The sequence below is a fragment of the Musa acuminata genome, chromosome BXJ3-11, assembly GCF_036884655.1.
Source record: "Musa acuminata AAA Group cultivar baxijiao chromosome BXJ3-11, Cavendish_Baxijiao_AAA, whole genome shotgun sequence".
NCBI lineage: Eukaryota > Viridiplantae > Streptophyta > Magnoliopsida > Zingiberales > Musaceae > Musa > Musa acuminata.
The window spans coordinates 1771476-1793739 of record NC_088359.1 but is presented as its reverse complement, the minus strand read 5'-3'; the positions used below and the strand labels follow the sequence as shown (position 1 = coordinate 1793739).

The window sequence follows — 22264 nt, the reverse complement described above, 5'->3', positions numbered from 1 at the left end:
TAACGTCCGGACGCAGACCGTCACCCTCATTGCTCTTCCTGGGGCACCGCGCCTGTCCGCGTGCGGGGGACGTTGCCAGGAGTGGGGTTCGCCATTTTTTGCCATATCAATGCTAATAAGATCAAAGTATAAAGGATAATATGTAATTAGCTCTTCAACATTTTTTTTTATGAATTGTAAAGGCACAAAACAATTAGGAATCGATAATATATATAATATATTAATGGAAAAATATGGTAGAAGTGATATATATAGAGGGATTAACTTATATATGCTTTGATTTCCATGATATAATTGTGGTAATGCAGACGGCTATACATTCAACTGATAAAGTATAATGGCACCTTCGAAGCTGCTTGGATGCAACACTCGTAAAGTTATTCTTCAGTACAAAAAGAAAAAACAACATCATTTCAGATGGCCTTACTAAAGTCACGAAGAAGAGGAAGGAAGATGATGGGCTTTGTATGCTGTTGTTGCTTGCAATCTACTCAAAAGTATCTAATTGGCAGTAGGAGAAAAGAATGCAGCAGAGAGATGCAACAGTCGGTACGATTTGCAGTAGCAAGATAGAAAAGACTTGGGAGGATACCAAACGAATGGAAACGAGGAGGTTTGCAAAGTGTCTCATCTGCAAGTCAGTCGACATCTTATCACTGCTAGAACTTAGATCGTGTACTAAGTTCGCCTTCCTATCCATGAGACTATTGTAGCTAATTTATCAGTGTAATTATTTGGTACAAATCCCTGTCAGAGCTTTTTAACTGAACTGTAAGAAGTAGATGAGCGTAACCTGACACATAAAATTAACTCTATGTTGAAGCATAAGTAATGTGGATTAAGATTTTCCTATTCTTTGTTGGCAGAGTAAATAATATTTTTTTTTTCTAAGGCTGGAAATGGATCATTTACTTATCTGCTATTATGAGTTGATAACACATGAAACAGCTATGCTGCAACATATGACATAGCAAGATAAATATTATGAAAAGGCTACATATCTGTTCATGTTAAGGAACTCTATGACAATAATCAAATAGTTTGTGGCAGCTAATCCTTCATTTAAAAAAGTACTTATCAATTTTATCATTAATTTCTTGCCACCCATATTTTCCCAATAGATTTTCAAAACATCTCATCGTATTTTCAACTTGCTCAAAGTTTTAAAAGTGATTTTAGACTATGTATTGATAGTGATAGCTCAAATACTATTGGGGAAGATCCTTGGTTAAAGAATATCTCTCTCAATCAATGACCTTCATTCTTTAATATAGATGCTCGGGAGATGCTCTCGGATTTTCTGTCTCATTCAACGGATCATCATTCGTTGATTTATTATAGTCATTATCATGTCTTGAATAGAATATGTGTTATTCATCTCTCTCGACAATCTAATGATAATCATTTGGACCTTAAATCGTACGAGTTTTAATACTAATAGGTTTTACTATAATTAATAGTACTTATAAATGCTTAAGAAAAGGCTTAATACAATTGAAAATAATTGTTGATTAAGGATTACTTCTAAAATCAAAATCTTTCTTTATAATAAGCTACAATAATCTTCCAACTGGCTCTCTACTTTTCTACATTGCTAAATTGGTCAGTGTGTTTTTATGCAACCTTTACTTTTATTCTTCTACTCATTTATTCTTTGCATGCTCCTCCTATGCACTTTCTTTTTGTCCTTTTGCAGCTAATACTCTCTTATAATTCTGAAAGTTTTTATGATGACCTGAACAAATCATCCAAAGAGAGGCTTCGTAGCATCATAGCTACTGGGTTTTGATTTATTTGGAACACTGAAAATAATTTCAAACTTAATACTCAAGCAAATTATCTCTTCCGGTTCAAAGAGTTGTTTCCTTTGCTAATGACAGCTTCACCACCATTGGTGTGATAGAGAGAACTATTGCAAAGGAGCTGCAGAATCAATCTAACCCAACCAGTGATTGATTCATGATATGAGCTTGGATATATGCTTTAGGACCCTAAAAGACATCTACAATATTATAACAATTAAGATCAATAGATTGTTTAGGCAAAGATGGAATACTAATTGTCGTGCTCAATCAAATACACATCATCTTGTTCGATAAACGAGTCCCAAAAAAACACAACAAAGAAAGAGAAAGATATGACAGGAATCAGAGCAGTGAAACTGGGAATTTGAAATCCTACTGGAAAGTATTCATGCAGCACACCATTTTGTAGAGCCCTCTCCAGGATCACTTGGAAAGGAGTGAAAGTGCCAGTTCAGTGTCTTATCCTACGACAGCCAAACAAAGATACGAGTGCTCCCACACCTTCGATAAGATTCATGTGCTATGTCATTCGGTATATCTCTCCGTACTTGCTGATGGTATTTTGAATGCCTGTGTGCTCATCTCCGTGGTTCTTACAGTTCCGGTACACAGCCACAGTACCCAAGATTGGAATCTCCTCCGTGCTCCTGCTAGGGAACCTCCCGGGCGAAGATGCAACTGATGCTTGCTTAACGTCGCCCAAAACAGGCCGTCGTTCCTCTTGGCTAAACCATGAGTAGTTCGGCCGATCATGTGAATTGCTCAACTCAGGCCCTTCCACAGTCGAATTCTCCGACCACGACAACCAGCTCGAGAGGCTGGCTTCCACTGAGACCTTCTGTTTGGTAGGCTTCTTGACTTTGACCATGGGCTCCATTTGGTTCTCCTTCTCTGCCCCAACGTTTTCTTTCGTGGAATTCTTCTTCGCTGGTGCCGCACGTACCTTGACTTCCTTCCACTGCGACACGTTTTCTACAGGGTTCAGTACTGAGTGCACATACTGTCTCCTATCGCGTGTGTTGCCTCTTGCCAGAAGGATCGGCCGCCTATCAGGGGAGGAGGAGAGGCTATTAGCTTCTTGAACACCTTGCGGCTCATCATCGTTTGCCAAAGAAAAGAGGAAATCATATGACCCTTCCTCATCTCCATCCTCGTTATCCTCTTCCTCATCGATATCACTATCCTCGTAGTCCTCTTCATCTTCTTCGCTGACGCCTTCGTCATCATCGCTGCTTCCACAGTTCTGATACCTATGGTTAGAGGGGAAAGATCCAAACTTGGTAAAAGATTTATCTTGCCCTTTATGTGGCTTCCTCTCCTCGTCTATAACTTCGGTCGCTACGTCATCTTCCGATGGACACTTAGGACCTTCATCGCCTAATACATACTCATGCGTTTGGACGTTCAAATCGAACGTAACCTTCTTCCTGGTTCGCCTGAAGCTCCCGTGCGCAAGATTCTCCCTGCAAACAAAATCAAAGCTTAAAAGAAATCCAAAATGTCCAAGAAGGGATCGAGTCGACATATCGACAAACATATGAAAAGCGACTAAGGGAAAGAACTCAATATCACAGCTAGCAACACAACTATTTGAACTAACTGGATTAAATCGTGGCACTTCAGCTGCAGAAGAGTGTCAGTTACTGTATCCACCGGAAGATTCGGCGGCGAAACCTTCGGCATGAGGGGCATCGGCGTGATCTGCTTCCGGGAAACATTCGAACGCGAAAGTCTGTACCTTTCGTGCACCTAACAAGTGAATGCACAAAATCCAGTTAACAGCATATATCAACCGTACGCTCAAAACCCAATCCAATTAATTGGAGAACCGAACCGAATCGGGCGTACCCTCTCAAGCGGAAGCGACTTCTTAGGCGATCGACGCCGCTTTCGATCCTTGACATCTCCGAAGCAGGCAAGAAAGCACCCCATGCTTGAGAGGAGAACAAGAGTGCTGTGTCTTTTCTCGATTTCCCAGCTATGAGATGCTTGCTGTGGGGAGAGCCAATCTAATGTCCCGAGAACTTCCTCATCACGAACACAGAACAAGAGATGGCTTTAGGTGGTGGGGATGATGTGTATCGGGAGATGTGCTCCTTTTGAGGGTGTCGAGGAAGTAGACCGTTGGAGGACGAATGCGTTCGAACCTTGTGAGGCCAAGCGTCGCGTGCACGCTCCTACACCCAGCCTCGGCATCGGGATGTGCGCACGTGGGTCCCGTGCATGTCTTCATCATCGCCGACGTTGACTAGGTCAACTCATCTTGAATTTTTCGGAAATTGAAATTATCATTTCCATCCATTATCCTATAAGTGGATCAAATGAGCGTTGATTTCCATTATGGAAATCATTAAAAGAACTCGATACGTGGAGACGAGTGATATTTTCGTTGACTTGCATGAAGAAATAATCATCAACAGCATTGCATTGATAACACGACAAGGCTGATGTAATTGTTTAATATTCATGAAATCTATGCCCTTTTTCATGTGTGACTAATCCTTTTAGAAAGTTTCACTAATTATTGTGCCCCCCTGATGGGAATCCTCACTCTGTTCCAGCACCTCCGCTCTGTAAACAAAGAACCGGCTCACCACACAGAAGGCGATGAAGTTGAGGCAGTCGAGGATGGCAAAGAATGCATAGTAGTAGTCCAGGTGGGAGGCATTCAGGTTGTTGAGAATCCACCCGGTGTGGCCATGCTCCTTCGTTACGCGCGCGACCGTCGAGAGAAGGAAGCTACTGAGGAAGTTGCCGATTCCCAAGCTGACCATCGCGAACGATGTGCCCAAGCTCTTCATCCCTTCCGGCGCCTGGTCGTAGAAGAACTCTAACTTGGCCACCTCCAGGAAGGCGTCTGCGATCCCCATCAGCACAAACTGCGGCAGCAATATGAAGATGGTCAACGGAACCACCCCTCCGCTCTGCACCACACCGCGCTCCCTCGCCACAGCGAGCCTGTGCCGTTCCGTCAGCGAACATATCGTCATGATGACGATGTGGATCGACATTCCCACCCCCATCCTCTGCAGGAGAGAGATCCCCCTAGGGTTGTTGGTCCAACGCCTCATGAATGGCACCAGGTACCGGTCGTAGATGACGACGCTGATGAGCATGGAGATGGTAACGAAGGCCGCGAGGCTCGCCGGCGGGATCTGAAAGTGCGGCCCCATGTGTCGATCGAGAGTCCTCCCCTGCTTCACGAAGAGGGTGTTGATTTGAGCATACATCGTGCTGGGGATGAAGGTCGTGATCAGGACCGGAATCATTCGCAGCATTTGCTTCGTCTCCTCCACTTGAGTCACCGTGCATAGCATCCAAGGACTCGTCGGGCCAGTCTTCACTGCTGCTTTGTTGAGGATCCTGCGTGCATGTGTAACGAATACTACTGAAGGTTGACCTTATGCATGCAAACGATCAAAATCTTCAAGCAAACCTTAAAGTTGGCGTGGAATCGATGCGATATATCCCGTCTGCAGCATATGCGTTCAGATCCAGTTCATGGAGCTCCTTGGGATCGCTGGGCACGCGAACGGTTAACTTCCTCGCGGCAGCAACAATAACCCTGGCCATCTTAGTGAAGGGGCTGCCCGAGGGCAGCTTGTGGCGGTAGAACGGCGTGCCGACCGCGAAGACGGCGATGGAGATGGCGAGCCCGAGGGTCGGCAGGGCGTAGCCAAGGGCCCATCCGACGTTGTCTTGGATGTACACCAGCACGGTGTTGGCGAAGAGCGTGCCAAAGAAGATGCTGAACATCCACCAGTTGAAGAAGGAGAACTTGTGGGCGCGTTCCTTTGGGTCGAACTCGTCGAACTGGTCGGCGCCGATGGTGGAGATGTTGGGCTTCGTTCCGCCGGTCCCCACGGCCAAGATGTACAGCGCGCAGAAGAACACGCCCAGCTGCAGCGTCGAGGCTTTCTCGTCGCAGTTGGGGTCGCCGGTGTTGGCTCCGCAGGGGGGCGGTTTAAGCGAGTGCAGTGAGACTGACAAGGTTAGCAGACACATTCCCTGTGCGAGTGGAGAGAAGGTATGTCAGCTGCTTACACATTCATTGTGATTGTGCAGAAGATTGATAACAGCTGCAATCTTTTCCCACAAAACATCTTGGAAGCTTTTTTTTTCTTCATTTTTTGTAAATTTAGATGAATCAATGGATCTATGCTTTGACTTTGTTCTAAATATAAGCTATATAAAGTCCCAAAAAAAATGGCAGAACCTAAATTTCACATCAAAATTAGTCATGATTAAGATTTTTAATTACAATTTATGAGCTTTATAGGATTTAAGACCAGATAGCTTTAAAGCGAATTTGGCCACGCCCAACTCCCAACACATCGTAGCCTCCTTATCCTCCAATCTTTCCCATATATAATTTCATGATGTGACGTTTAGGTATTATAGGAATCCAAGTCTAAGTTTATAGGCCGCATTTTCTTGATCAATAGTTATTGCAATGGGCAACAATGTCAAAATTGTAAGCATGACACATCTTCTTCCAGAGAATTAAGACTATGTCAAAGCGTAATGAAAAATATGCAGGTTGACCAACCTCATGACCTGTATTATACTCTGCACCAATCAGATCCTGGGAGAAGATTGGAATCTTCTTCACCAAGACGTAAGGCCTACAGGGTGATGGTTGAGTGTATCACTTGAGAACAATACTTCGGAGTCAATATTAGTTCATCATCAATGGCCATTGACTAATCGACCACCTCAAGAGCCAAAACCGCCGTGCTTTAAAGAATAGTGTTCATGTCGTCAGCTTTTCAAACTCCCAGCAAATTAATACAGGTCAAGATGTTTGGAGGGGTAGACAAACTGCTCTCATCAAACTGGGTTATATTGCTTTGACAGTAGTCATCTAAAGTCTCTTTGGCTGTGTTATAAGATGTCCTTAGAACATCGAACATCACTAAAAAACATCACACAATCATAGCAAAGAACTCAAGATAAGAACATATTAGGGTTACAGAAACTCAGGATGTAGTCTAATGTATTCATTTACTAGACTAACTGTTCGATAAGGTTTTGACATCTTCAAATCATCTCACTTCAAATGTCAAAACACATGCCGTGAAGTGCAGACTGCAATCCTAATAGTGAACGACAGCATACCTGCTATTACACGTTTGACTATAGTGCCAAACAAGACAATATGGATTTCAACCGAGGAAACAAAGTTTTCAAGGCCAAATGACATGGTAGATGAGCCTCCCCGTATCATCGCGGAATCATATGGTACAAATGATTTGGACAAAGTATATTTTGCCGGCAAAGATGCAAGATTGGAATGTCGAATAGCCATCGACATGGGATCTAGAAATGGACAGTGGGCGGGGAAAACAAGAGAATCAGTGAGGACAATGAGCATAGTTATCTCAGAAGATTCAACTGTCTGCATATTGGGTTACAGTAGTGGTCCCTGGGAAGTCAGTATCTTTCAGGAGGACGAAGAAACGTGATCTTTTGAGTCATTTATAACCTCGCATCCTTAATCTTAAGTTAGAGTTCATCTTCATCCAAAACGAGAATCTAGCAACTACACCTGAAGCCAAGAATACAAGAGTTTGACTGAGGTAGCGGATGTCATATATACTGCAGACATGACATAGACCCTTATATTGTCAGGTACACGAATCATAAATTAGGGCCTTGTAGTGGTCAGGATTCAATGAGGATATTTATCTAGTTTTCATTTTCTGCTACACGATTAATCTTCTAACTTCGTATCTACAAAGAAAATGATCCGTTGACTTGGAAGTCAGGCCTTGCAGTATTATGCATGTAACTGCGACTGCCGTTTTTGCTGTTGTGATGGGTAGATATTTCTTTGCGAGTTTTACCTAATTATATGTCAATGGCCTTCAAAGCGAGCAAAGAGATAAGATGGTCTTGGAAGCTTTACCGAAAGGTAGATGATACATGCTATGATGAAGGTCCAGTAGCGGCCGAGGTGCGCGTCGGCGATGTAGGCGCCGACGATGGGCGTCAACCACACCGCGCCGACCCAGTTGGTGACGTTATTAGCAGAGGCGACGGTACCTTGATGGAGCTTGTCGGTCAGATACAGCACCAAGTTTGAGGAGATGCCATAGTACGCCATCCTCTCGAACGCTTCATACACTGCAAGTTGGTCAAAGAACGTGATAAAAATTGAAATCAGGCAGTTGGTGGTGATCGAAAAACCATGGTAGGAAGTGATCTACAGATAACATAGGAAGCTCGATGTGAGTTTGCCGGTAATTACTGGTGTGTGATACCAAATTCGAGGATAGCAACTGAAGCCCTTTCGTTCATACTGAACGATTTACTGATTAATTGTGCTTTCTAAAGGAAAGTTTCAAAGACTATAATCGCAGGGGTGTTCATGTGGATCAGTTAGTCATCATGTATCTTTGACACCTTCAGATGAGATTTACTGCCGGAGTTTAGTAGTTTGAAGGTTTCTCAAGACATCAAAGCCTTGAGCTCCATGGTTATAGCATCCAAACATGAGCCACAACACTCACAAGAAGAGACAAAACCTTAAGAGATGGAGTGTGAGACAAGGGAGGGCATTACCGACGACAAAAGAGCAGGCAGTCCATCCTCCTCGCTTGGATCGGAGAACGGGGTTGCCCTTGAGATCGACGGTGCCGTCCTTGGTGTACTCCCCTCGCCCAGACTCGGAGTTCTCCGCCATGGCTCGCCAAGAGATGAGGAGCAGCTCGGAGTTTTATAGACTCACGAGGAAGACAAGCCGACCGATCGCCGGTAACCAAGGGAAAAGTAATGGCGGAGACTATGGAGTCTCCCGTGGGCATGCATCGTGACGCTCACACGTGAGATGTCGTATGGGAATCTTAAAATAAACATTCTCCATTTAGCGAAGACCAGATTGGAGTGTCATTGAGTTCGTTGCATTATGGTCGAGAGGGCTCGTCGTGCTTAGTTACCTTTAATATCTCGAAATATGTACTTTTAATATTTTTATATTAATATTATTATAATTATGAAAATAAAATATTTTGATCCATTTATCTTAACATTGTCAGTTTTATCAATAAAATTTTTTTTTAAAATTTGATGTTTCAGTTTATGGTAATGAACGATGTCGATGCTGATGGATAACAATATCGTTCGGGGTCGCGAGTAACTATCATGGACAATGAGAGCATCGGCGAGAGGTGAGAACCACTCGATAACTATATCAAAGTAACTCTCACCTTTCGTCACTATTCTTCTCATCCACAAAAGTTACCCATGGTCATTAATAGCGTCGTCGTCCATTATCATAAACTAAAATATTAAAATTATTTTTTATCATTTATTTTCGTATTTTGATAGGTAAAATTGCCTACGTTATGGTAAATAAATCTAAATGTTAATATAATATTTTAAAATTTAAAGAATTAAATAGTAAATATAGTTAGCTATAAGGGATAATATGTAATTAGCTCTGATTAAAATGATCTCAATTACAAGAAAGATTACGTGTGTTACACACGTGACAACCATTGAAAAAAAAAAAGACTTTGCGAAAACTGTTGAGACAATCCTAATTGGAAAAGTAATAGTGCTGACATTCTTATGATCATTGATAGGGATAATATTCTTGCTTATATCAACCTTATTTGTTTTGATCTATGTGTACAAAAGATTTAGTGTGATCAAATGAAAAAATAAAATACATATATGAGAGCTGATATAGACTCAGATAATTATCCTACGACTAACTTGCATAAAGATCAAAGTAAGTGGGATTCTCGATGTGATCTCTTCAACGCTTAAATTAATAGTCAATAATAATAAAATAAATTTAGAAAATCATAATTGATTTTTATTACGGTGTCTCGAGTGGTCCTTTAAAGCGGGTTAATCATATAAAATATTCTATAGTATCAATAGAATATCCTTCCCCTTATAATTTTCATTGCTACTTTATTTTTGAAGTTCATTGTGTTTCATTGAGACACATTTACTAGTCATAGGAAATTGGACACACAACCATGCAATAAAAGAAGAGATCACTCTTTTGTTCTACTCGTCCTGTCATGATCAAATCATTCTTACTCACAGTAAAATAAAGTCCCATCTCTTTCTTCTTTTTTTTTTTTTGGCATCTTTCTTCATTGTAGAAAAGAACACTTACATCCCTCTTCGATTATATCGTTAAGTGTTTCCAAACATACACCCAAGAGATCAAATTTGATCCGTGCATAACAGGTGCCCACAAAAGCACCATCCTATATATCATCTTAGATTAGATTTTTCCATGTTGGCTTTTCGGACAATTTTTGTTTTGATCCTGAAACTTGTTCACATTAACCATCATATTCCCGTCGACTTCCACATCTGTATCACGAAATGTGACGGATTCCTTCTCTACCTTTATATTTCGTGTAACCCTGAAGGAGGTGCAAAGACCTCTCCATGCTTCGTGCCAGCTGAAGATTCAGTCGGCACTGCAAGTTGCATGTCTGGAGACGGCTGTGTTCCTCATCACCAGTCCATTTTGTAGGCGATTCCAAAAGCGATGATGTTGTGGATGCTGCACTTCCGCGAGTCTCTTCGCGAGCTCCCACAAGTCAGAAAGTTGCGATGCCGTTCACTTGGAAGACTATATAGTCCATATACCCATGTGGTTAGCGAATGAGAAGAAACCAAAGCTGATCTCCATCACTTCTTATTCTGTCTTTTACTTGTTCATACAGTGAACGGGATGCTGAACGAGGAGATGGAGAAGAAGAATTCCACTCTTATCAGATCGGTCAACTGGTCGCCCCGAGATGAAAGCGAGATGGCGTGGCATCGCCGCAGATCCAATCTGAGCAGGAATTCATTTCCATGACGGACGTCATCTCTCTCTTAAATATTAGTAGAAGAATCGGGAGCCGCTTTGTTGATGAGCTGAAAGCTTTGTGTACCAGACGAAGATCCGAAGAAAGAAACGAATGCAAACTGTCTTCATGGAAAAGAGAGCATATAAAACATGTAGAGTAGACAAAACTCATAAATGCAATTTGACTGCCTCGGTGAATGGCACATTGCTGTCTTTTCACCAGCAGGCATACGATAGCGTACGACCTCGAAATTTGTAGTTTGGTCGGTCTTTTCCTCTTCGATCGGATCCCTTTCTTTGTCATTAGTTCTTATTAGATGCCTCCACTTCGAGGTTTGAATTTTCTACTCATCATTATGTGCTACAAATCTTGCCTTGACTCGGATCCACTTTCATCATAATAAAAGATGTTCTTCCGAAATCAAAAGAAAAAGAATGCGGATTATATACTCGCTATGTCAGTGATGGTCCCTTAAATATCTGATGTAGAAAAACAATAATATTAGTTCATGTTGACTACTAGTAAACTACAACATCAAAAAACCTGTTCTCAAGGAGAAGGATCGCTTCCCAGTCCCTTTCATGTTATCTATTAGCTGCAAGTATTTGAAGTTTCTCTATCAATACTTTTGTATATTGTATTTTGCACCTTTCTTTTTTTTTGTTTTCTCTCTCTTTACTTTGAATTACTTGTCCACCAACAAAATGCTTGATGATAATAAATGGGTGGCGAGTTCATCAGATACAGATCGTCCACTCACATGGTGATGAACACAAGTCTTTCTTAGGTAAGTCAACTAAAGGACAAAGTAGCCTTCTTCACATGTATTTGGAAGAGTCAATAGACTAAATAGTCTATTAGGTGTAACTTATTCTAAGATACAAAACTATTCTAAGATGCATACACAAGCAAGAAATATCAAACAAAAAATTCAAGAAAAATCACTAGTCACATCAGTTCTTAGCACACAAATGCTTCGGTACGTTAGTCTTTGCCGGAGACACAAAGGCCATGGCAAATACTTGATTCCAGTCGAGCTAATTTGTCTTTTTGTATTAGATTTCTCCGTGATCATTTTCTTTCTAGAAAAGAAGCTCTTTGAGGTCGATTTGAGGCGCATCTTCACGTCACGAACACCGAAAAAATGTGGTCAATGAAGCAGCGGAAGCTTCGGAGGAATCGTTTGCGCTGCTTAAAAGGTCAAGCCGCCAGCTCAAGTTGCAGGCAGCAATGCTGACTCGAGTTATATCACGAGCTTAGAAATCAGAGTGAGAGAGAGAGAGACAGAACCGCAATATGTTGGATAAGCTACTGTCAATCGTCTCTATCGGAAAAATGTCAGACAGATTCTGGCGTAAGTGGGTGTCCTCGTCTTTCATTGGATCACGAAGTCGCAGAATTTCCAAGTGACTTTTCTCTTTCGAGAAGGATAGGCTACTTCAGCTAATACACACGTCTTTGATCTACGGTGTACCCCAAGAGTCAAACGACAATCAAGGATTTGAGCCAAAGGAGGGGGTGTTGAGGACGAGCAAAGATGGAGATGGAAGAAGAAGGATTCCTGCTGATGTAAGTGTTCGTGCGTGTACCAATACATGACCCATTCATTTGGTAAAATAGTACATATAGATCGGATGTCACATCAGCACCAGTGGTCTAGTGGTAGAATAGTACCCTGCCACGGTACAGACCCGGGTTCGATTCCCGGCTGGTGCATTTGGTTTTTGTATTTGTTGATGCTTATTTACTCATCTCTTTACCCCTTTTATTGTTTATTTGTGTTAATATATTTTTTATAAAAAAAGAAAAAATAACTATATTAACTTATAAAATGATTGTAAATGGTACGAAGCTCTTTATAATTTAAAACATGTGGATCATAATTAATCAAAATATTATGATGGAAATATTAATATTAACTTTTATATTAATATTTCATCGGTTCATGGCTCTAATATAATAATTATAATACTATTTATAAAAATAAAAAAAACTTAGTAATCGTAATTTTGCTCTCTCTTCTTCTATTCTTAACTTGAAGGATTTTATTTTTCATAATAATTTCATAAATGTTGGCTTTATTGATAGTCATTTTATATGATGTAACAATCATTTTGGTTCAAAGTAAATTTCTACTCGATTAGATATTATTATATTATTCAATAATTAAGGGATGTTGTTTTTTAAAATAGTTTAAACCTTATTAGTTGGAATATGATAATTTTAAACCGATGGTTAGATCCTTCCTTGCTATTCAACTCTCTTCCAACCATCAATAGATTGGGATATACTATTGCTTGATACTCTTAATCATGCTATCTTTAGATGAGCTAAATCACATAAAAATAAGACCACTAATGAGACCATTATTAACTTAGAAAAGTTAGTTAGTGTAAATCAACTCCGTAAGACCAACCTTGTAAATTTTTAGTGCCATTATAACAAGGTTATTGTTCTCAACATACAACTTATCAACTTATGCTTAGATGATGGGTGAGGGTTAAAACCCAAATGATCCCTCAATAAAAATAAAAAGTTTTAAATTCTTTCATTTTAATGATCATTTCGATCCTTAAAGATATTTTGCTTAAGCAGTGAATGCTCTAATGCAATTAAAAAAAAAAAAAATTCATGATTGGCATACAGGTGCATGGATGTGATTTGAATAAATTCTCTAAAACATACTTTGTATTATTATTGCTAATGCCTTTTAGTTTCTTTTGAATACTAAAAATAATGTCAAATATTGCAACCATGACCAAAATCTCCTCTTTGGGTCAAAAAGTTTGTCTCCTTTGCTGAATCTGATGACTCATTTGTGCTCCCAATAGTTGAATCCGAGATCCTTGATTTAGAGAACAACTATCATGTAACTTCTCACCTATGTTTTGTTGAAGCACTCACTCTTTCGGATGGTCTCATAAAAGTTGAGAAACTACACTTAATCTAATAGATGGAACAAGTTTCAATGGTGTTAAACTTACCTTGTAGTAATATTCCAGCCCATAAGCTGGTTGGTCTTGGAAATTCCAAATACAAGGTTTTTTATTTTTTATTTTTATCGATTGGTAATCCTTCGATGGAGCATTTTGTAATTGTTATTTAAATTTTTAATCTACTTTTTGTTAAAAAAAAAATCCAAATATCCAATTTAAGATTAGGCCAAACGAGGGAATCTTTCAGAGATAGACGATGGATGACTTTTTAATCCATATTAATATTAGTTGCGATCAGGAACAAAAGCACCAGTGGTCTAGTGGTAGAATAGTACCCTGCCACGGTACAGACCCGGGTTCGATTCCCGGCTGGTGCAATTGTTTTAGTTACTGTTTTTTATCTCACTTGTCTTACTTATCCATATACCCGTTTTATTGTTTATTTATGTTATCAAATTATACGAAAAATGATACCGAATCAAACAAAAATATCCCATTTGCTTTCAAAATATACTGTAAAATTTTAATGCATGCTTCGTTGAATCTCATATTTTGATGATGAAACTAATTGATAGTGTTTATCTGATCTGCGTTTAAGTGATGTATGACTAACTTCGATCAGAAAAGATAAATCGATTAAAGCAGGAGAAATCAAACATTGGGTCGGAACAAATATATCAGAAGATTGGACGTCGGGCTGGAGGATCGGTCGAGGTGTCGATAGAAAACTTCGATCCGTGAATTCAGCATTGGGTTAAGAAGATCGAACATTGCGCCAAGGAAGTCAGATGTTGCGAGAAGACAACATGCTGATTGAGCAATACTCTGAAAGATCGGACGAAGCGTCGGAAGAACCAATAACATGCCAGACAACATAAGATTCACTTCTAATCGATTATGTCTAGATCGAGTTAGTTTAGAGGCTAATTGAGTCGGTTTAGAATGTAATTAGACCAACTCAATTAAGGGCCAACTAGGCCTAAGTTTGGGTTGTGTTGGACCAAGTGAAAGGCTCAAACAGTGACCCAACAGGTGAAACCGTCATGACACAATCTTCGAGATTGTGTTAGGTGATGGTACCGCCCAGATATAGTCTCCGAGAGACTGTCAGGCGGTGGTATCGCCCAGTGTCAGTACTACAAGAGGTGGTACCGTCAAGACCCGAAAAACCCGGGATGAGATACTTTTAGGCTCCAAGTTTGAATCCACTTGAGGCCTATAAATACCTGGTTAATATATACAAGAGAATTGAGAGCAAAAAGAAACAAAACGTTGTAATCTCGTGAAAACTTCTCTTAAGCTCTAAGTGTTAGTCTTGTTTAAGAGATGAGTGAAGGGGGTTGTAAAAGTTTTCTCTTAAACCTGTCAAGGGAGAATCAAGTTGTAGGGGTAGTTGATCTTCACCCATTGAAGGAAAATTGTTAGTGGATGTCGGTGGCATCGACGAAAGAGGAATCAACGGAGTGGATGTAGGTTACGACGACCGAACCACTATAAAACTCGGTTTACATTTCCATTCTTACAATTTATCTTTACCGTAAACTATCTTACCTACTTACTGTTTTTACTTTGTTTACAAACGAAATTTAAAGTTATCTTTCCGATATTGGTTTTATCAAATAAAAAAAAATCGAATCAACGTAATTTTATCCGCTGTATTAATTCACCGCCCTCTTTTAATACTGACTCCATCATAACTTTATTATACATTCAAATGCATTATGACAATAATATAATGCATATCTTGCAATTCATTAGAATGCAAGTTAACCTAGAGGAGTCCGACGGTATAATATAACTAATCAAAGCATAAAAATAACACTAACCTGTTTTGTTTTGTGATACTTGGTACAATGACTAAAAATAACACTAACAATGACCGATAGCAGCCGATTCTTTTTTATCCGAAAGTTCAGCGTCAGGCATTTTTTCATCGTTACCAACTTGCTTTGAACCTTCTTTTGTATTTGCACTGTCGTCACTGTTCTCTGGGACGTCAACCTTGTCAGTTGAATGCATTAGATCGGAAGCTGTGGTTGATGGTCCTTCCACAGTGGTGGCAACCGGGATGCTCTGTTTGCATTGCTTCTCAAGCATCATTTGCAGGTATCTTCCTTGCTCTTCAATTCTCAGCTGCAGATTCCTCTGAATCTGTGGCAGAAATCATATAGACAATTAGCTCTGTTAGTGAGTATTCACCTAAAACACTCTTCTCACATGTGCAACAGCAAAGACAGACAAACTGAACACGTTAGCTTCGAGATTTACTGTGCCACTAGAGAGTTGGCTATTCATTCCAGAATTCATCTGAGTGGTGGTGGACAAGCATCCCTAAATGCATTCAGCAAGATTTGGGATGTGTATATGGATCTAAATACCCTTTGGTGATCACAAGACTATAAGTGAAAAATTTAGGAAACACAATCTGTACCATTTTTTTGCACAACTGAATCTAAACAGAATGGGGTTTAGGCTATTTTAGTTGTATGGTTAAAGAGAAAATTGCTCCAAGATTCTTTTTTTTTTTCACTCCAGGATAGTTCTTTGGTGGACATTACTAGGGTTTGAAAGAATGTAAATGACAGTTTTAGTTATTTACCTATATTTTCTAACCTAACCGTGGTGAGATAGCAATAAGATACGGCCAGATCTCTGTTTTTTATTGTATAGAGAGGACCAAGCACATAAAATCAACATGAAGTATACAAGATTATTTATGTAGTAAAATAAGGAAAGATATGCAATCAATCGACAACCACCAAGTATAATTATCCAAGAACCCAAAGACATGGTCCAAGTAGGGGCAATATCATATATAGCCTTCATTAGTAATACAAATTTTTATGTATCCTCCTCCAGAGTTGCAAGTACCAGGGATGGCCTTTTGAACGTAAATTGTCATATATGTCCATTGTAGTCGTTTGTACCTCCAATGGTCCAGAGTGAAATTGAAGTTGAATTGAGGTTTGACTTGGATTCATCCATAGATTGCCTGACCCTTGACTCGGTTGATTGTAGTTTCTTTTTTCTAATTGAGCATTGTTATATACCACGATAAGGGATTATACTTAATGGACTTTGGAAGGCTATGATCTTGATCCCATAGAACAAAACATTTCTCAGCATGTTTGGCCTGATTTATCAAATAATCTTATCAGGCCTAATAATAGGTAACTAAGCGTCAATGAAAATCCAAAAGGATACTCTTGAAAGTTTAATAACTTTAGGAGGATTTTTATGGTATTCGCAACTTCACAGGGCTTTTGTAAATTATGAAAAGTTGTTAATGATAAGTCCTCATATGGTGACATAGGCAATAGCTGGATCAAGGAAATGTGAAGGCCAGCAGTGGCAGCAAAAGTCATCATATCCTATAAGAAAGTCCTAGACAGCATAAAGACATATTTGCACAATCTTATCGATACTATGAATTGCATGTAGTTGAATACTGCTAATGCAAACACACTTATATCCTATAAAAGAGTCCTAGATGGCATGCACAATCTTACTAATACTATGAATTGCATGTAGTTGAATACTGCTAATGCAAACACCAAAGAAATAAGTAACATAAATAGAACAAGCTTAGCTTTTGTTTCCGAAAAAACTACAAGAAATGTCTTTATGAGTGAAAATGTGGAAATTTGCAATCTATACGATAAAATTTGAAGAAAATTAGTCACAATACAGCTCGATAACAGACCATGAGTACAAATAAAAATATGTTCACAAACTACCTAATTGTTCTACATGCGATGAATTCTAGAAAATGATAACTCAGCTCAATAACAAACCATGAAATTCTTTCAAGGCATTTCTTAACGAACAATATTTTAAAGACTAAGATTAAGCTTAGAAAAGGCATCATGTGTAAAGCTTGACTATAACTCTGACCATACAATTGTACCTCAAGTTGCTCATGGAGCTGTTTCTGAACTTCCATTTGGAGTTGCAGTGCTTCAGTAAGGTCAAAACTCCTGACATTGGAATGCTACAACATTAAATATCCAACCAACCATAGTACAACCTACTGAACAGAACTTAGAAGGCAAGATCAAGCCTTCCAAGTTGAAGCTTTAATATCAAGAACAATTATCTGTAACTATGAACGGAATTTCCTTAAGATGAAAAATAGTGAGATGCTTCACTGTAAAACAGGAATACCAACACATAACCGCTCGATCAATATATACTCAAGATCAAAATAATGTATCTGCTGTATATCTGGTTCATATTCATATCAGTTTTAAACAAATATTGCTCAAAATTTTAGTATTTGTTCGGTATCCATATCTGAATTCATATCAGTCGATTAAAAATGAATGCAGATATAGTTTATTTACTATCCAATCTGTACCTTATCCATTTCACCCCAGATAGAAAACATCAAATAGTTCATAAGAGAAGGATATTTATGCACATAAAAATAGAAATGGTTTGTACTCAAATTCAAAATGTTTCATACACAAGTAGTCAAGGAATATTAACTTAACTCCAAAGTAAATGTCAGGACCAGCATCCGATATGTAAAATTAAAAGACAGTAATAAGACTCAACAATATATTCCCAAGGCCAGTGAAAACTCAACCAAATAAATCCAAAATCATTAGGCCCATTGTCAAATGGTTACTTGCATCAAGGTTTTCTCTTTTATTTTCTTTTCTTTAAGTATTTGAATCAAGTTTCAAGTTAACCTTGAAGATATACCTTAATAATATTTCATAATTTGCTGCAAAAATGTACACTACACCACAGTGTTTCACTCAAGATACTTTGGCATAGTGACTGTAACTTTATGTATTCAAGTAAGGTGATTGAGTGACTTTATTTGGATGTCTAACAACCATAGTGTTTAGCATTGTTAAAAAAGACAATAAACTAATAGTATTGGTTTAACTCTTAAGAACAATATAGCAAGAGTTACTTAAAAGATAATAGAAACAATATGGGAAAATTTTCTCATTAAATTATAGTCAACTCACGTCTTGAGGTCTAGAGAAGGGATTTCTTCCTTCAAAGTGATCTTCTTGTTGAATATCTCTGCTTGAATTAAAACAAATGTTATAATCGCTTCCGGCTAATGTTACAAAAAGAGCTGAAGCTACTGAAATTCATTAAAGAAATTATACAAAAGCAAAGAAAGATATTAGTGCTGCAGACAAAATAGTTGTCAATAAATAAAAAACTGCTGATCCCTAGATGTGTATTTGCTTCATCAATGATACAGAGAAAAAAAGTGAAAAAGGAAACATCAATAACAGTATAACATAATGTTTCTGGAGGAAATGAATGCCATGTCCAACTCTACTTACCTTCCGAAGAGTCTGGCCTGTGCCGAGCTGTTCTGTATTTCTGAAATGTAAAAAAAATAATAAAACAATTAAAACGCAGAGACAGAAATGTCACACCAACTGAAGGAAAACAACAAAAAAAACCAGGGACCTGGAGGTGGCTCTTAACATGGTATATTGTCAAGGTTTCCACTTTCATGAGCTTCAGCACACCTTTAGGAGTTGCTTCTGAAGGTCAAGATTAATAACAGGTCAACTGATAAATAAATATGGTATGAACAGAAAAAGAAAGGGCAGCATACTTTCACTCCCCCCAAGCTGGTTGACAGCATCCACAAAGCATTCATGAAGCTCCGGAGTCCAGCGCATGCGTGGCTTGGCTGCATTAGTCGCAGCAGATGACGAACTAATAACAGCACAAGTCTCTCCTGAATTAGATGGGACAGAATGATGGATCGGTGGCTCATGCACTGATATATTAGGTGTAGATTGAGTTGTTGAGTATACAACCTATATGACAACCAAAAATATTAATCAGAAGTAAAAAAACACAATCGTAAATAAGTTTACAATGACAACTACTTGAAACATAATTGTTATTGCCTCTAGAACACTCGCACGTAATGCTAGTTAGTTGTCCACCTTAATTTTTCACTTGTCGGATTTGGGCTGCCTACTAAAATGTCCAGTAGCACACGTAATTTACAATATGATTATCCTTCTTATGATAAATTCAGATGGCACCATCTTCCATCTGTTTGAAACAAGAGAATTGCAGCCAACAACAAAGAAGTGTCAATTATCTAGCAAAACCCACGATATCATAGTAAGATTGTTCCTTTCAACCTAGGTGATCAGGATTTGAGTCATGAAACTCACTTCTCTGGTTATGGGAGTAAGGCTACATAATTTTACCCTCCCCATATCCTACATTAGCAATAACCTTGTGCATTATGTTTGCCCCTTTTATGTAACAGCAAATACGATTGAACTTGTATAGTTCTGGGTATGGACATTGATTAAGAAACAAGGAGAAAAGGCGGATAGTCTTGAACAAACTTTTACAATATAATACAAATGAAATTCACAATTAAATGCAATATACATACCTTTGGCTGAGATTCAATAGCAGTTGTCTCATTAAGAATTTCCTTCCAATCTTCATCTATTATATCTGTCCACCACTCATTTTGTTTACTAAGATCATCAGAAACCATGGCAGAATTGCTTGGCATTTGATTGCCCACACCAATGTTATTGTCTGTAAAATCAAGAATGTTATCAACTGCATCTGGGCACCAGGCTACTTCAGTGGACTGTCTAGGAAAATTAGTTGTGATAGGTTGAATTGTTCCTGTACATGATGGATTAGTTGGATGCAAAGAGACCCCAACTCTCGGTGATTGTGCAGCAAACAGAGGATGCCCCTCGTGAAGTGAAAAGGAAGACCCATTAAGTTCTGAAGAAAATCCTGAAGGGGATGAATACAGAGATCCAACAATCCCACCATCAGAGATAAATGGAGTATGGTGAGAAGCCAGTGCAATGTTTCTTATTTCCCTCTCCACAGAAACTTGTTGTAAGTCTGTCAGCTTAGGAAATTTCTCTTCTGAGGGGGTCGGTAGAACAGGTAAAGATGATGACATAAGTCCATAACTTCCATTTCTTTCCATTCACAGATTTCCTGCAAATAATTGATCTCATAAATAAGGATGATGCCCAGAAATAACTTTTTTTGCTCACTAATAACTTGCAAAAGTTAAGCCTCCTCCAGTTTCAGAACATTCCAGGAAAGGTGATGTTGTATTACAACTAGAACTAGTAATAACATAAATATACGTGTGTGTGTGTGTATATATAGAGAGAGAGTTAGCTACTAAGCATTTAGTCAACTCACCTAATATGCCTATAACACTATTATCTCGAAATCAAAGTATAGTTCATCAACGAAAACGAAACAACCAATCAACATATTAAAACCACTATTCTGTCAAGTGAATACAACATCCACAATCCAGATGAAGCGGAAGGAAGAAAAACATTACGAAGAGGAACATATCAAGATGAGGCTTTAGATTCTACAGATTATATATAAAGAGGGGACAGATGGGAAAACTCGAAATCGAAAAGGGGACATCTACACGCTACTTCAACAAAACCTAACAATCTTATGCACGTAAATTGAAGGAAAACTAGAAAATTAATCGACAGAAGTAATTTTTCGAGATTGTCCATAGAAACACAAGAACTCGAAATGGGATTTCCAGCCACGACCGAATTAACCGAACGGGACCGAACAAGATAATAAAAAGAGCATTAGTTGCCCAAATCGGCTTGGGTATCACCTCCTCGAGGGGCCGAAAGGGGGGAATAGCTGCCACCGGAGACGTAGGGGCGAAGGCCTTGGGCGGAGAACGAGGGAGGCAAATGATTCCGGTGGCCAGACGAGACACGCAGCCGTCGCAACCCTCTAGAGAGAGGAAACTTCCATCTTAGCTTCCACACCAAATCATCAAAACTGATTTGTACCCTCCGCTACTTGACCTTCTTTAGTTGACCACGAGGGCGTCGTTCCCGTTTGCGGACCCCGCTGCGCAAGCATCGGCTCAGCCAATCACGACACCGGGAAAAGAAACGAGGAGTAGGAGTGGACGTTGCTCGAACATCGAGGATAACCAACAACAGAATACGGAAGAGTTTGGAAGCAACTTTGGGGAGGCGAAGGGAACATACCACAAATGGAAATGAACTTTAAACCGACTCCACGATCCACGTGTCTTACAATTGCGGTCAATCAATGGAGGGAGATTAAATTGATCCGGCATTAGCATATTGCTAAGCCAAATTAACTATTTAACCCGAATTTAGATATGGAGCTGTTGTACTGAGTTCCCGCATGATCTTGTACTAACAAACATCAGCAGTACCAAATTGTACTGAGGACTTCGCGTGAGGCATCATAACATTTGGATTCGTTTTGTCCTCGCCGACAAAAAGCTAGATTCTGCTGCGGTGCGCACACGAAGTCAAAGAATTATTATTAGGTGTAATAGCTCATAATTATTTTTCCACCCGCATGAACATTATCGATGGTTACTTAATTAGTGGGTTATCATCCCAATTTTCTATCATAGCGAAGTCTCCGAAGTAGGGAGGTGACGGCATCCGGAAGTTTGGTTAGGGGGTAGGACTGTAATTCTCATCGAAGCCCAGGGTGAAAAGGGGAAATGTGAAGAAGGGGGCACTGGAGTCGGTTGGCTTCAGTGCGCCCCAAAGGCCGCCCGCGGTCGTCCCTTCGCACCAACGAAGGAGCCCGCGCCTCTCCCTGCGCTCTCGTCGCACGAGCTTCTCGTGTACGCGATACTCCTCGAGACTTCGATTCGGCGCGCCAAAGGCGGAGACAACTG

General features: G+C 39.5%; 3 protein-coding genes and 2 non-coding genes across 6 annotated transcripts; 2 read left to right on the top strand and 3 right to left on the bottom strand.

Moving 5' to 3' along the window:
• Nucleotides 1-2033: 2033 nt before the first annotated feature.
• LOC103970237 (protein bfr2-like) lies at nucleotides 2034-3935 on the bottom strand. The gene is made up of 3 exons (XM_009383932.3): nucleotides 3654-3935; nucleotides 3406-3554; nucleotides 2034-3268 (listed from the first exon to the last, which is right to left on the bottom strand). Exons 1-3 carry the CDS (start codon nucleotides 3735-3737, stop codon nucleotides 2326-2328), a joined length of 1176 nt encoding a protein of 391 aa, XP_009382207.2. The 5' UTR covers nucleotides 3738-3935; the 3' UTR covers nucleotides 2034-2325.
• A 315-nt stretch (nucleotides 3936-4250) lies between these two features.
• Nucleotides 4251-8620, bottom strand: LOC135652451 (protein NRT1/ PTR FAMILY 5.2-like). The gene is made up of 4 exons (XM_065173387.1): nucleotides 8370-8620; nucleotides 7714-7931; nucleotides 5242-5813; nucleotides 4251-5168 (listed from the first exon to the last, which is right to left on the bottom strand). Exons 1-4 carry the CDS (start codon nucleotides 8488-8490, stop codon nucleotides 4310-4312), a joined length of 1770 nt encoding a protein of 589 aa, XP_065029459.1. The 5' UTR covers nucleotides 8491-8620; the 3' UTR covers nucleotides 4251-4309.
• Nucleotides 8621-12275: 3655 nt separating this feature from the next.
• Nucleotides 12276-12346, top strand: TRNAG-GCC (transfer RNA glycine (anticodon GCC)). Its single transcript has one exon. It is a non-coding gene; the product is annotated as a tRNA-Gly (tRNA).
• Nucleotides 12347-13872: 1526 nt separating this feature from the next.
• Nucleotides 13873-13943, top strand: TRNAG-GCC (transfer RNA glycine (anticodon GCC)). Its single transcript has one exon. It is a non-coding gene; the product is annotated as a tRNA-Gly (tRNA).
• A 1258-nt stretch (nucleotides 13944-15201) lies between these two features.
• Nucleotides 15202-21530, bottom strand: LOC135653409 (protein PHOSPHATE STARVATION RESPONSE 2-like). 2 transcript variants are annotated; one of them, XM_065175358.1, is made up of 9 exons: nucleotides 21203-21530; nucleotides 20218-20541; nucleotides 19967-20118; nucleotides 19160-19367; nucleotides 19009-19085; nucleotides 18879-18918; nucleotides 18549-18606; nucleotides 17474-17543; nucleotides 15202-15717 (listed from the first exon to the last, which is right to left on the bottom strand). In XM_065175358.1, exons 2-9 carry the CDS (start codon nucleotides 20528-20530, stop codon nucleotides 15436-15438), a joined length of 1200 nt encoding a protein of 399 aa, XP_065031430.1. In that variant the 5' UTR covers nucleotides 20531-20541; nucleotides 21203-21530; the 3' UTR covers nucleotides 15202-15435. The 2 variants fall into 2 exon arrangements, with proteins under 2 accessions (XP_065031430.1, XP_065031429.1); XM_065175357.1 differs by having other exon boundaries at nucleotides 19967-20541; nucleotides 21203-21526.
• Nucleotides 21531-22264: the final 734 nt, after the last annotated feature.